The sequence below is a fragment of the Eretmochelys imbricata genome, chromosome 2 (assembly GCF_965152235.1).
Source record: "Eretmochelys imbricata isolate rEreImb1 chromosome 2, rEreImb1.hap1, whole genome shotgun sequence".
NCBI classification, from domain to species: Eukaryota; Metazoa; Chordata; order Testudines; family Cheloniidae; genus Eretmochelys; species Eretmochelys imbricata.
This window is the reverse complement of record NC_135573.1, coordinates 64,861,492-64,875,363: the sequence shown is the minus strand read 5'-3', so window position 1 is coordinate 64,875,363 and position 13,872 is coordinate 64,861,492. Positions and strand designations below refer to the sequence as shown.

General features: G+C 42.2%; 1 protein-coding gene across 1 annotated transcript in view; it reads left to right on the top strand.

Moving 5' to 3' along the window:
* Positions 1-13,872, top strand: part of CHD7 (chromodomain helicase DNA binding protein 7) — a 117,206-nt gene that overhangs the window by 77,798 nt on the left and 25,536 nt on the right. The window contains exons 12-14 of the mRNA XM_077810226.1: positions 7,129-7,305; positions 9,442-9,585; positions 12,274-12,529. Coding sequence (XP_077666352.1) covers positions 7,129-7,305; positions 9,442-9,585; positions 12,274-12,529 — 577 coding nt within the window. The remainder of the gene's footprint in view (positions 1-7,128; positions 7,306-9,441; positions 9,586-12,273; positions 12,530-13,872) is intronic.

The following is a 13,872-nucleotide window of genomic DNA, read 5'->3' as shown; positions in this document are numbered from 1 at the left end:
CAACCAAGCAACGTGTGTTTCAGTATGGCCAAAAGTGAAGTTATATATCTAAGAACAAAATCCATGTTTACAGAATGAGAGACTCTCTCCTGGGAAACAGTGACTCTAAAAAAGATGAGTTCCCAGTGCAATGCAGTGGCCAAAAGAGCTAATGTGATCCTTGGATGTATTAACGGAAGTACAAGTAGGAATAAAGAGGTGATTTTACCTCTGTATTTGGCACTGGTGTGACTGAAGCGCAAATATTGTGGCTACATTTCAAGAAGAGTGTTGAAAAATTGGAGGGGGTTCAGAGAAGAGCCATGAGGAAAGATTAAAGGATTAGATAACATGCCTTTATAGAGCGAGACGTGGAGCTTAATCTGTTTAGTTTGTCAGAGAAAGTTAAGGGGTGACTTGATCATGGTCTAAAATACCTACATGGGGAACAGAAATTTGATGATAGAGAGCTCTTCAATCTAGTAGATAAAAGTATAACAAGATCCTCTGGCTGGAATCTGAAGCTAGACAAATTCAGAGCAGACACAAGGCACGTATTTTTAACAGTCAAGGGTTGTGAATTTTGTCACTGGAAATCCATTAAATCAAGATTAGATCTTTCTGAAAGGCATGCGCTAGATCAGGGGTCTTAAACTTGCAGCCCGTGGGCCATCTGTGGCCTGCAAACCTTCCCAAAGTTGCCCGCGGAGCTCCAGCAGTTTTGGGGCCGGGTCTCTCCCTTGGTCCCATCTGCCGCCCCTGGGCGCTCGCCCTCCCCCAGGCGATTTACAGTGGACTGGGGCCCCGGCATCAGAGCTGAGCAGCATCTGCCTGCTCGCTCCACCTGTCTGCCGGCCCCTCCCTGGGGCGGGGCCGGGCTGTGCCTCCATGTGCTGCCCCCCACCCCAAGTGCCCCTGAGGGCAATGGGAAGCTGCGGGGGTGGTGCCTGGGGGCAGCAGTGCTCGGAGACCTCCCAGCCCACCCCGCCTCAGAGCCCCAGGTAAGCACCGCACCTCCAACCCTCTCCCAGAGCCTGCACCCCCTCCCCACGCCCCCCAGCTTCCAAACTGCCTCCCAGAGCCTCCAACGCCACCCCCTCCCAACGCCCCCCAGCTTCCAAACTGCCTCCCAGAGCCTCCAACCCCACCCCCTCCTCCTGCACCCCCTGCCCCAGCCCAGAGCCTGCACCCAGCACCCAAACTCCCTCCCAGAGCCTGCACCCCAATCCCCTACCCCCAGACCTTCTCCCCCACCAAAACTCCCTACCAGAGCCTTAGGCGGGGTCGGGGGTGGGAGAAGAAGTTTGGGGGGGCGGGTTCTGGGTGGCATGAGTGACATTATTGGCCTGCTGGGAGGATTTGAGGACTGGCCCTGGCCCTGGCCCTAAGGTAAATTGAGTTTGAGACCCCTGCTCTAGATCAAACAGAATTAATTCACTATGCAGTGTAGCTATAGCCATGTTGGTCACAGGATATTAGAGAGGCAAGGTGGGTATGGGTAATATCTTTTATTGGATCAACTTCTGTTAGTCATCTTCTGAAGAATAGCTCTTTGTGGTTCAGAAGCTTCAATTTCTCACCAACAGAAGTTAACTCCTCCACCTTGTCTCTCTAGAATTAATTCAGGGAACTCCTATGGCTGTGCTATGTAGGAGGCCAGACTAGATAATCATAATGGTCCCTTCCGGCCTTGTAATAGATTTCACTCCTATGTGAATTTACTGACTTGATTTTATTGGCTTTCAGAACTCAAACACCTAAAATACTCTGTACTAGTCAAGTATAATCATGGTTTTTTAAGTGTGTCTGTGAATCCCACTTTAGATGCGCATGTGTGAGAGACTGGATTTTTGTTTTTAATAGCAGTATCCGTTGGTAGCTGTGCATACTCCCTCTGCCACCTAATCCTCCCTTCAGAGGGCATAGATGGCCAGCCCCAACTTTCCCTCAGTTTCCTCTTACTGCCTATGGTAGTAATATAGAACCTGGAGAGTGGCCTTCCCATTTGTTCTTAGTTAAACTTCTTGAAGCTCTTCATAACACCTTCAGAGATCTTCTGATTTTCTGTTATACATTGACTATAAATGACCTTAACCCATCTGGACTGAACAGTTACAGGCAGACACCCCCACCCATCCCCAGTGGAGGGGTTTTCAACATGGTGCATTTGCAACCCATGGGCTTGAAACTCTACCTATCCTGTGATGGGCACATTCCAAGTCCCACATGCTGTGCATCTGCCTTTCAATCTCGGCAAAACTACATAAATTGCAAGATGCGTGGTTGCAACTTCATCTCCTGGAGCAATCTGTGAAGGTCTCTTCAGATGCTGTGAAGACATAGAAGCCAGTTTCATCCAGCACATCATCTAGCAGGCAAGTGACTCCAAAGACCAGCATGGAGAAGATGGCACCGAAGACAGACCTGCCATTGGCACTTATTCCCCTGACACCACAGGTGCTGATGCTTCTGATGCTCTGATTGCAGAGGCTCTAGGTGGAGCTTAGTGTCCTCCCATAAGGACAGACCACCTAAAACCTCACAGGATGAAGCCACCAAGCCCCACATAATGTTGATGACTGGTGATAAGAAGCAGCCTGTGGCACAGAGGGAGGGCTTTCTCTAGCACTGATCCCAGCTCCTGCAGCACCAGATGTGAGCTGCTAGGAAAGCCAGGACAGTTACTGGTACTGATGTACACCCTGGTTCCAAGAGCAAGGTATACCTCAGCCCCACCCATAGAGTAAGTCTGTTCCTCATCCCTGTCACCAAGTCTCATATTTTTGCTATCTTCAAGCAAGAAATTTCTCCCCTGAGATTTGTGGTCAGTGTCCCCTGAAAGGCCTTCCAGTTCTCCTAGTCAGATTCAACTGCCCTCATGAAAGGAATGGCACTGATCTATCCGCTACCAAACAAGCCAGCCATACCCCTGATAGGCCCGCTAGGATCTGTCCTCACAGATCTCGAGGAGATGGTCTCTCCACGTCATTTGAGGAACAGCTCACTTTCCTATCTACTTCTCTGCCCACATCACCTATATTAGATGACCAGGAAGAGCCAGAGTCATGTCAACAGCAATGTCCTGTTTTAGCATGAAAGGGCCTGTCGTCGTCGTCATCATCATCATCCGACAAGGCGGTATCCTTGGAACCGATACTGGTGCGGGATGATTTCAGGTCATTCCAAGATCTCCTTATAAGAATTGCTGAGACTCTGGACATAGAATTTGGTCATATAAGAGAAATCTCACAAGTTGTTTGACATTCTGACTGGACTGGTTGTCAGAATCACCCTCCCCATAAGTGAGGGTCTAAAAGCCTGGGGCATACACCAACCATAATAACTTGACTGCAAAATGGATGCAGAAACAGTACTAGGTTCTTCAGTCTGGGTTTAAGTACTGTTATGCCCACCCCAAGCCAGGCTCCTAGTCATTTCAGGAACAACTGAAATTAAACAAGGCACTACAGGAACGATTGGAATCAAAGGAGTACTGCTAATGACAAGGACCCAAAAAGCCTCTGCTTGGAGAAACATCTTACTCTTGTGCCTTGTCAGATGCCTCAAACTGGTTGGGATGCCCTCCTGGACCACCTGCAGATGAAGGGCATCTGGTGCCAGGGTGATTTGTGCTGCATATGAACATTCTGGAGTTCAGGGCCATCTGGCTGGCTTGCGTGGCATTCCTGCAGAGCTCTGCGTTGCAGATCTTTTATGGGTAGCCTATCTGGAATGCACTATATCAGCAATCAAGAATGTGCTTCATCATCCCCTCACTACCAAGAAGTTGTCAGGCTGTGGACATGGTGTCATCCAAACAGGGTGACCCCATTGGTTCTGCACCTTAAAAGTGTAACTTTACACCCTAATGGCCAAGATGGAGTCTGCTCTACAGGCAGCTCTGGCCAAGAGAGCACGCATGCAGGAATGCAGCAGGAAAAAAATCCCTTCCACCCCCCAGGGCACCTGTTCCAAACCCCTCACAGTGAATGAACACACAAACACACAATGGATATAACACAGGGAAATATTTATTTACAGAGGGATGGGAGGAGAGAAAAACAACAAGGGGAAGTATAGGGGGAGCAGTAAAACAGGGATGCATCCAAACCAATGCCCCACAGGCCCCGTGGTAGCACTGTCTAAAAGGGCAGACACTGAGCAATGTGTCTGCACACACAGTCCAGGAGGAACTGAGCAAAGTTCCAGGCAAGTGCTGAGCCTTGAGTGCTCCTGGTTGTCTTTGATGCCAGTAAACTTTCCCCAACAAATCCCTCCAGTGCCCTCTTCTGCCGCTTTCTGCAAAGCCACACAGAGCGATCACCTCCCCACTTAACTAGCTAGCAGCCTCCCTCCTTATTCCCAGTGCAGAGTTACAAGCCCCAGTACTTACAGCCCCAGGCAGCTCTGGGCAGCAGTGATACTGGGTCCAGCTCCAGCCTGTCCTTCTCAGGCGATTTCTCCCTGGCACAGTGCTTCTCCTGGCTCCTGTCCTGGGATGTCCCCGATCCGCTGCCCTGTCCTTCCCAGGCTTCAGGTTCTCCGCTGCTTCACTTTGTGAGGGCCTGCTTACTGCCGCCCTTCTCTCTCTCTCTTGAGCTCCAGAGCCCCACCTCAAGTTTCCCTTCTTTTTCTCACTGCTCCCCCTCCCTCCTTAGGAAAAAGATTTAAAGGGGCCATGCTCTTTAAATCCCAAGAGGTTACACAGGTACCAGCAATGACATGGTAAATTTCTTAAGCAGGCAGATGGTAACCAGCCAAGCGTAGCTGCTGCAGAAATCTATCACAGAGCTGATATTTTGCCATTGGAGGACTCACATAATTGATCTTGTCACCATGGAGGACAATGCAAAATGCCTGAACTTCTGCCCAGAGAAGACATGAACCTGGGCTTCTAATGAGACATCTTTCTGCTACAGTGGACTGCTGGTTTCAAACATGCCTTTTCCCTGGTTCCCTTGATGCCTGTGATGATATCCAAAGTCAGACAGGACAAGGTCATGCTGACCTTGATAGCTCTATTGAACAAAGCAGTTGTGATGGTCAGATCTCTTGCACATATCCATTCAGACCTCCCATCCTCTTCTTGATCTTCCCGGATATGGTATCCTAGACCTGCAGTTGTGGCACTTGATGGCCTAGATGTTGGCTGATTGTGCACCACTGAGAGACTGTTCTCAACAGGTTCAAAAACTCCCCATACAGAGCAGGAAGCATTCTGCTTGGAAAACCTACTTCTCCAAATGGAAACGGTTGGACAGCCCAATATAACATGGACCCAGTTGAGGCTCTGATACCACAGATCTTCAACTATATTCTGAACCAGAAACAAACTGGATTTTCATTTAGTTCTCCCAAAGTCCATCTTGCAGCAGTATCATCATGTCCTGCTTCCATTCAGTCGTACTCAGGCTTCTCACATGTGACAGAATCAAAATTCTTTTAAGGACCCTCCTGCATACTTAAGTACCTATTGAAGACCTGATTTCTACATGGGATTGCAATATCCTCTCCTTTCAAGCTGCTTTCCAATTTTTGGATAGAACACTTTACCTTTAACATGGTCTTTCTAGTGGCCATCAGGTCAGCATGGCGGGTCAGTGAGCTCCCAAGTTCTCACGGCCAGATCTCCCTACACATCTTTTTACAGAAGCAAGTCAGTGCTGAGACTTCATTCTACATTCATCCCAAATGTGATCTCAGTCTCAAAGTTTCACCTGAATCAGTCATTTTGCAGACCAGCCTTCTTTTCAAAACCAGACTTGATACCATAAGAGAAGAATATGTAGTTCTGCTGTCCTGAAAGTGGCATCAAACCTAGCCACCACATCAAGGGCATAATGTTTGACAAAAGTCAGTGGGTTTACATACATCACATTCTGGCATGTTCCTGAAGCAGGCAGAAGATACAACATCTGCACTGATGTTTGGTGGGAGTGACTCAGCAGCTAACCAACAGGAGGAGATACAATATGTGATACATGTTGAAATTCTCTGTGATGAGATTGAGTGGCTTTTTAATGAGCCAGATATAGCCACAAAAAGAGATTAGGAGACAGTTAAAAGGGTTTGGTCCAGTCAGGTAATAGAGAGAGGCTATGGAAATATTGAAGGAATGTAGGTTTGACTCCTTGGCAGGCATTTTTCATTTCCACAGTTCAGAAGGGACAGTGCTTGCTAGTTACCCACATTGGGATCCATACTGACACTCAAAGAAGAAAGAACGGTTACTTACCCTACAATAACTGGTTTCAGAATGTGGGAGGAGGGAAAAGTTGGGCAAATGACAACAGTGTCAAATGTCAATTTGTAGCCACTGACTTTGGAACTAAAACATGTGGGAAGCTAGTTTACATTTTTTATTGTCTGAAGAAGATTGGGAAGAAATATATCAGAATTACATCCAGTCCATTATCTTAGAATAAAATATTTAATAGGTTTTATTGGACACTGGTACTGAAAAATGCAGGATTAACTAATCATAGTAAATGATGGAGATGCTCCCAATAATCATCGAAACTGTCCTGGAGAACTTTTACCTCAAATTACGGAAATACTGGGGAAGTATATGCAAAGGTCTTTCCACAGTTGTGAATCTGTTCCTCTCCAAAACTCCACTTATTAGAATTAGATAAATTATATATGTAGTGAACACCAAGACATGAGTACTGACATGTCAATTAACAAAATATGTAATACTCAGAAAAATGGAACTCACACCTCCAGTTTATTCAGAATGCTTGAAAGAACTGTCAAATACAGCTTTGACGGAGAAGATAAATTTCTCAGTAAAATAAGGGAAAAAATTGCACTAACACTTGGTGTTGCATTGATATGTTAATATTTTGGTGGTGTAACATGATAATGTGTCACTGCAAAAATTGTATCTTTGTGTCTAGTATGCACTGAGAAAGCACCGGTCCTTTCTTGTGCAAAATAAAAAAAAACACAACAGCAAAAAGCAGCAGACTTATTTGTTTGCATTCCTTTGTTCTGATGTCACTGGTAATGATTGTATTTAAATATTTTGCTCATTGCACTTTTTTTGTATTTTCTTTATATGTAATGTAAAGTTTAAAAAAATTAGTCTTTTAATCTCCTTTATTCATTAATAAGGGTTTCTACTTACAATCATTGCTGTTCTTTCAGGGTCGGGTAATAAAGGGGTCCTATAAGTTTCATGCTATCATCACTACTTTTGAAATGATTTTGACTGACTGCCCTGAGCTGCGTAACATTCCATGGCGTTGTGTAGTAATTGATGAAGCCCACAGGCTGAAGAACAGGAATTGCAAGCTTTTGGAAGGACTGAAGATGATGGACCTGGTAAGTGCTTCCTTGGATCTTATGTACTTACAGTAGTCCTGGTTGGTAATTTCTTAAGATGATGATTTGTAAGCCTTTTTCTGTGTTGTTCACTAAATCAAGTCAATTTTGAGAGAGAATTGTATGAGAAACTTTTCTTAAAGACTTTCTAGCTAGCCAGATGGACCTATCTACAAACTTTTAGTTTAAACTAAAAGTGCTGAAGAGCCCACCAATCTCCTCATTATATTAAACCTGGAAGCTGGTCTTTTCCCTTAAAAAAAGGAAGACAAAGAGAAATCCTTTCTATCCTACCTTTCCTCCCATATCATACCATTTTTAAACTCCCTTTTTGTCGTCCTTTATCCCCATCTACACCTTTCCCTGCCTCCCATCTTTAAAAATTGGCCACTTATCTATTTTAAATGCGTACTTAGTGAAAACGTGGTGAAGTAAAATGAACTCCGGTGTAGAAGATAGGAACTGCTTGGTTCCAATTCTACCTCTGCCAGAGATTGAGCGAGTTCCTTAAAACTGACTTTCATGGGGAGGTAGTTAAAAGGTGCCCCATTTTCTTTATTGTATACCAAAAAAAGAGTTGAAAGATGCTTTGAAAAGTTTTTTTTTTTATTATTATTATTATTATTTATTATTATTTTGCCTTAAGATGTGATATTTTTGATATTTTTGTCTTGTGCTTTTGCTGGAAGATTCCTTGCAACATCAAAGGAATGAAATAAAGTGGTCAACAGACCTACAGTAGGTTCTCCAACAAAAGTAAGGAAGTCAAACCCTGATACCGCAGATGTGTTTTTTTGTTTTTGTTTTAAGAAGCAAAAAAATAAGCTTTTTTTTTTTAAAGTTGCCTTTAGCCTTTGTCTATCTGTAAAATAATATTATTTACCTTCCTCACAGGGGTCTTAAGGGTTAATTAATGAAGGTTTGTAAAGTTCTCTGTAAAGGCATTTATTATGATGTCTGAGAGGAAGATGGACGTATAGTTAAGGTGGTATACTGGGACTCGAGATCTGCTTTTGATTCCTGTTTTACTAGACACCTTACGATGTAATGTTGAGCAAGTCACTTAACCTTTGTGCTTCCTTTCCTAATGTGTAATATGCAGATAATGATACTTCATTTCTCCCACTCTCTGTCTTGTCTATTTACATTGTAAAATCTTTGGGGCAGGGACTCTGCATTTGTTTAGTGCCTAGCATGATGTAGTCCCAGTCTTGGATCAGCTTCTAGGAGCTACTCTGATATAAGTAAATAGCATTATTCTTTGTTTTTCAGCTGCCAATCCACAAAAACTAAACAACTTATTTAAAAATTTGTTTGCCTTTTTTATATTACTTAAGCAATATAAAACTTTATATTTTGCTCCCCTGCCATACTGCAACAATTGTCCTTCCCCATTGACTCTGGGGCCAAATCTTAATTTCTCCTACACTCTCTGCCTTATGCCTCAGCGGCTCACTTGCCACATCTGTTTCCTTCATCCTCATCTGCACCTTGATAATTCTACTTCCCAACTCAAGAAAAAAAAGGGTCTGCTTTGAACAAACATAGGGCACTGTGTACAAATAAATGTTTACTCAGCTGGTTTTGAGATGCTTGAAAAGCTAGGACAGATAGCTAACTGCCCTTTTCTAATGCTACCTGAGTAGTGTAGAATTTTTACTATTGAAGTGGGGAGTATAGTCATGCTACAGGACTGGTTTGTGGCAGTAACTGGCTTCTGTTCCTGGAGAAGAGGTAGCTAGTTCTAGCTATATTGTTAATGTACTGTAGTATGCTGAAGGATTTCCATTGTCTTAGTGATGAGAGACAGTGAGGAAAGCGGAGTTGTTAGAACCTGTAGTATATACGTAGTCTAAAAGTCCATAATATTTGTGGAGGGGATGGGGTCATGCAGCGTAGATAAGCGAGAAAGGACACCGGCTGGTTGGCTAAAGGACCTATCTTTGGCAAGAAACTTAGTGGAGTGCCTGGACTGATTTGGAGTTAATGCCCTAGAGTGCCCTTGGAGGAAGGCCAGAGTGTTTGGTGTCTCAAAAGATTTACGAAGAGCCAGAAGAGTTGAATGATAAGGACAAAAACATAATGAGAAAACGTCTGCATAGATGGTTTCTAGTCAACTGCTTCTTTTTCTTGCAGGAACACAAGGTGTTGCTCACTGGTACCCCATTACAGAACACTGTAGAAGAGCTGTTCAGCTTGCTTCATTTCTTGGAGCCAGGTCGCTTCCCGTCAGAAACCACATTCATGCAAGAGTTTGGTGATCTGAAAACTGAAGAACAGGTAATTTTACTCATGCACTTTTTCTTTCCCTGTTTAAAGAGACTGTTTTAATCCTGCTACAGTAATTTTAATTACCTAATGATTATTATTTATTATTACAAACAACACCGTAGATCTTCAGAAAGGGAAGAGTAAAGGAGAAAAATATTTTTCTAGTTTATTTACTTTGTGCATTAGACAGTATACTTTGTGTAATAAATTTACCTGTTTCCACTGTTCAGTCAGTCCCAAAAATGGCTAGGGGATCTGGGGACAGGTGTAGTAGCAGGAACAGCTTTCACTCTTTTTTGTTTTTTTAGACTGACTAGATTTTCAGTTGACGTTGTCCCTTTAACATGGCAACAGAATAAGGGGCTGCTCCTTTTTCCCTTGAAACAAATGGAAATATTGCCGTTAATTTCAGTGGGAGCAGGATTAGGTCTGATCCCAGATTAGTAAATGACATAACCCAATATAGACATTATTGTGCTTGTTATCTTTATTCAGAAATAGACTATTCCAGTGCTCCCCATTTAAAGAAATGGAAATATTTCTAAAAATGCATGCAGCATAATATAACAGGTGCTAAATTAAAGTCATTGATAAATATCAAGATAAACTAATTTATTATTACATACAAAAACTACATTAAAAGGAGGTTAGGGTTGCAAAGTTGAGCACTCAAAAGTTAGGAAATGCTAGGATAAAGATTATCCATGCAACTTTAATTTATCTGCCTTCTGTTTTATAATACAGTCTTTAATTACATGCTGACCTACTACTTTTTCAGCAGGATCCTGTCTGGTTCAGCTTCAGTCACCTTAATTCTGGTGGTATTAACTTCTGTTTGCTTGACATGTGTCCATAATTTTCTTTTAAGACTGTTTTTTTGTATTTAATTGTTTACATTTTTAATAAAGCAAATTGAAAAAAACAGCAGTTACATCATGTGGATCATAATGACCCTCTACATATGACATCAACAGGGTTGGAACCTTTTGATTCACAGCACAGTCCCGTACCACTTGAACTAACAAAGTTGCAGACAGAAATATCCCCTGGATGGACTAGCCACAAGACAGAGATGAGGCACATCACTCTGACAGTGGATTTCATAGTTGTTTGCTGGACCTCAGAGGAGTATTGGGACATTGGAATCATAGAATTGTGGGAATGGAAGTGACCTCGAGAGGTCCTCTAGTCCAGTCCCCTGCATTCATGGCAGGACTAAGTATTATCTAGACCATCCTTGACATATGTTTGTCTAACCTGCTCTTAAAAATCTCCAATGGTGGAGATTCCAAAAACTCCCTATCCAATTTATTCCAGTGCTTAACTAATCTGACAGGAAGTTTTTCCTAATGTCCAACCTAAACTGCCTTGGCTGCAATTTAAGCCTATTGCTTCTTGTCCTATCCTCAGAGGGTAAGAAAAACAAAAGGTTGTTCCAAGGAGGAGGGTGAAAAATTATGTACTTGAAACTGTCACCTCTCACTCCTCTCTTCTACAGAATCCTGGGTTCCATTTCAGATTCTGGAAGGTAGGGTGCTCTAGTGATTTACGTTCTTCCTCCCGTGCCCCTTTGTTTACTATTTCCCTCTAATCCTCAGCCCTCCACATTAGTCTACCCCCTTGCTTTCCACACTGCCTGATCAACAGCAGGGGGAGCATTGAGAGCACAGGAGAAACAGTCTTACTGCTCTCAGTTCTGGTGCCCAGCACCACAGTGGCCACTGGTAGATGAGGAACAATTGTAGGGTAATTCTTGCTCAGGCCTGCCACCAAGGGTGACTGTGTGCTGGGGGCGGGCAATGCAGATAGAATCGTTAGAGAATTTAGCTGCCAGCCTCGCACAAACCTCTGAATATGTAGTAACCGGGATTTTCAGAACCTTTATAGTTTGGTCAAATTTTGGTAGGTTTTCACTGAGACAGCAAAAGCATCTCTCCGGGGCTACTCTACTAAATTACAAATACCTGCTCCAAAGCATGCAGGTGCAAGTCATCTTAAATAAACAGACACATTTTTCCCTTAACTACTTCTCACAAAAGGCATTTCCTTGGAACTTTATATAATAAATTAATATTATGCCTCTGGCAGAAATCAGCATGGAAAATTTCAGCCTAAACAGTTAGTTTTATAAACAACTGAAAACAGAGTCTTAAAATGAAAAGTGTTAGGCAACCTGTAATAGGCATTACTGCCAGCTCTATCTAAAACAAAACAAAAATCCTGAAGTGTTGTACATATCAGTTTGTCTTAGGCACACTCTTTTACTTCACTCAGTTGCCATGATTGGTGTGAAATGATGATTCTTGCCTTGGGAAATTTTTATTCAAATGAGATATATTTGATAGCATCAAATACATGAGGAAAAGTTTACCAGCCAGAAGTAATACAGTAACATCACATTTTTTTAACTGTAGTCTTTGTATCCCTAGAGTAACCAAAGCAAAATTCAGTCAGTGGGTTTTATGAAAATCTTCCTTTTTTTTTAAACCCTTCTGTATCTGAGTTGTGGTAGAAAATGGAGAGAAGGAAATTTTAGAGGTTCTTGGAGTTCTACGATTAGGGTGATGCATATGGTGCAGATAACCAGAGCATCTCCTTAAAACTGAAGGTGGTATAATATCATTTGAAAATAAAAACTTAGTATTTAGTATTTAAGACTTTTGTTACACAATTATTTACTAAAGCTGTCTCTCATAGGTGCAAAAGCTCCAAGCCATTTTGAAGCCGATGATGTTGAGACGCCTTAAAGAGGATGTAGAAAAGAACCTGGCCCCCAAAGAAGAAACCATCATTGAAGTTGAGCTGACAAACATTCAGAAGAAATACTATCGTGCTATTCTTGAAAAGAATTTCACATTTCTCTCCAAGGGCGGTGGTCAAGCTAATGTACCTAATCTTTTAAACACTATGATGGAACTAAGAAAATGCTGCAATCATCCATATCTTATTAATGGTAGGCCTGCATATTGATCCCCTCTTTCTCATAATAGCTATGGGGAGTTCAAGATGATATAACTTGATATAACTGTTCCAGTATGTACACTGAGATAGTAGATTCTCTCCCTTTCCGTCGAAAATTCACATGATAAAATCACTACAGATGGATGGATGTACTACATGTCTTGACAAAAACCTGAAAAATACGAGCATCCTATTAATTTCCCCCAGCAGAGTGACAAAACATTTCACTTTAGAGATCATCATAGGCCCAGGTCCAAGTCTGGGACCACTCCTTAGAAACCCTCTAACGTTTCTTATCCCCTCCACCACCACACTACCGCTTGAATTCCAACATGACTTTAGTTGGACAATATGTCAAACCACTCAAGTTAGAGATTATTGCTTTATGTCTCTTCGAAGCTGCATTTGGGTACATCACATCTTCTAGCTCTAGTGAATCTTGATATAGCAGTTAAAATAATCTCTGAATTGAACTTGTTGGGTAAGAAGTGGTGATCAGACATGATATTAAAGCAGATATTTCATGGCCTGGTAGAATTAGGAACAAGTTCTGGAAACAATATTTACATCTGTAAGATATCAGACTTTAATTGTCATTGGTCTTTCAGTGTAACACTGCTGTTTTTAGATCCAGACTGAATATAGCAAGTACGCAATGATGGACCAGTATAACTTCATTACTAGCTAGTATAATGTAGCTAATTAAAGTATGCTAATTTACACGTGTTAGGTGATCAAACCCATTATCTGCTTTTTGGGGACAAAGCATTCACATACCTCTGTAAATGTGACTTCCCGCCTGCTGTGTTTTTGCCCACCAGCTTCTCTTCTTTTCTACAATAATCTATCATATGTGTTTGATCTGATGCTGATTGTAAGATCCCTGATTTGAGGGCCTTCTCTCTACAGCTGCATGCATGACCACGGTGCTAAAGAAATTAATTTTAGTTTTGAGTACTGTGAGGCTTCCAGATTGTTGCTTAACTAAATTTTCATGGAATACTTTTTAATAGAGGGAAAAGAAGTAATTATACTGATGTCATTTGATGAATCTAAGATATGATTTAGTATTTTGGAGTATCTTGCATTTTGCCATGCTAGATGACTGTCTTCAAGCTCAGCTGATCCTGGACTAGAGTAGTTTAAAAAAAAAAACTTTGATCCAATAAGTAAACTGAAGGCTTTTTGTTTGAGGGTGGGGTGTGTGTGTGAGGTGACTCACAGTTTTTGAAAACTTAAGTTTAGCAGTACAGTGCTGTCAGTTTCATGGCACTAAATGTTTAAAAAAAAACCTCAGATTTAGCTAGAAAAATCATGGCTATCATAATGAGATGA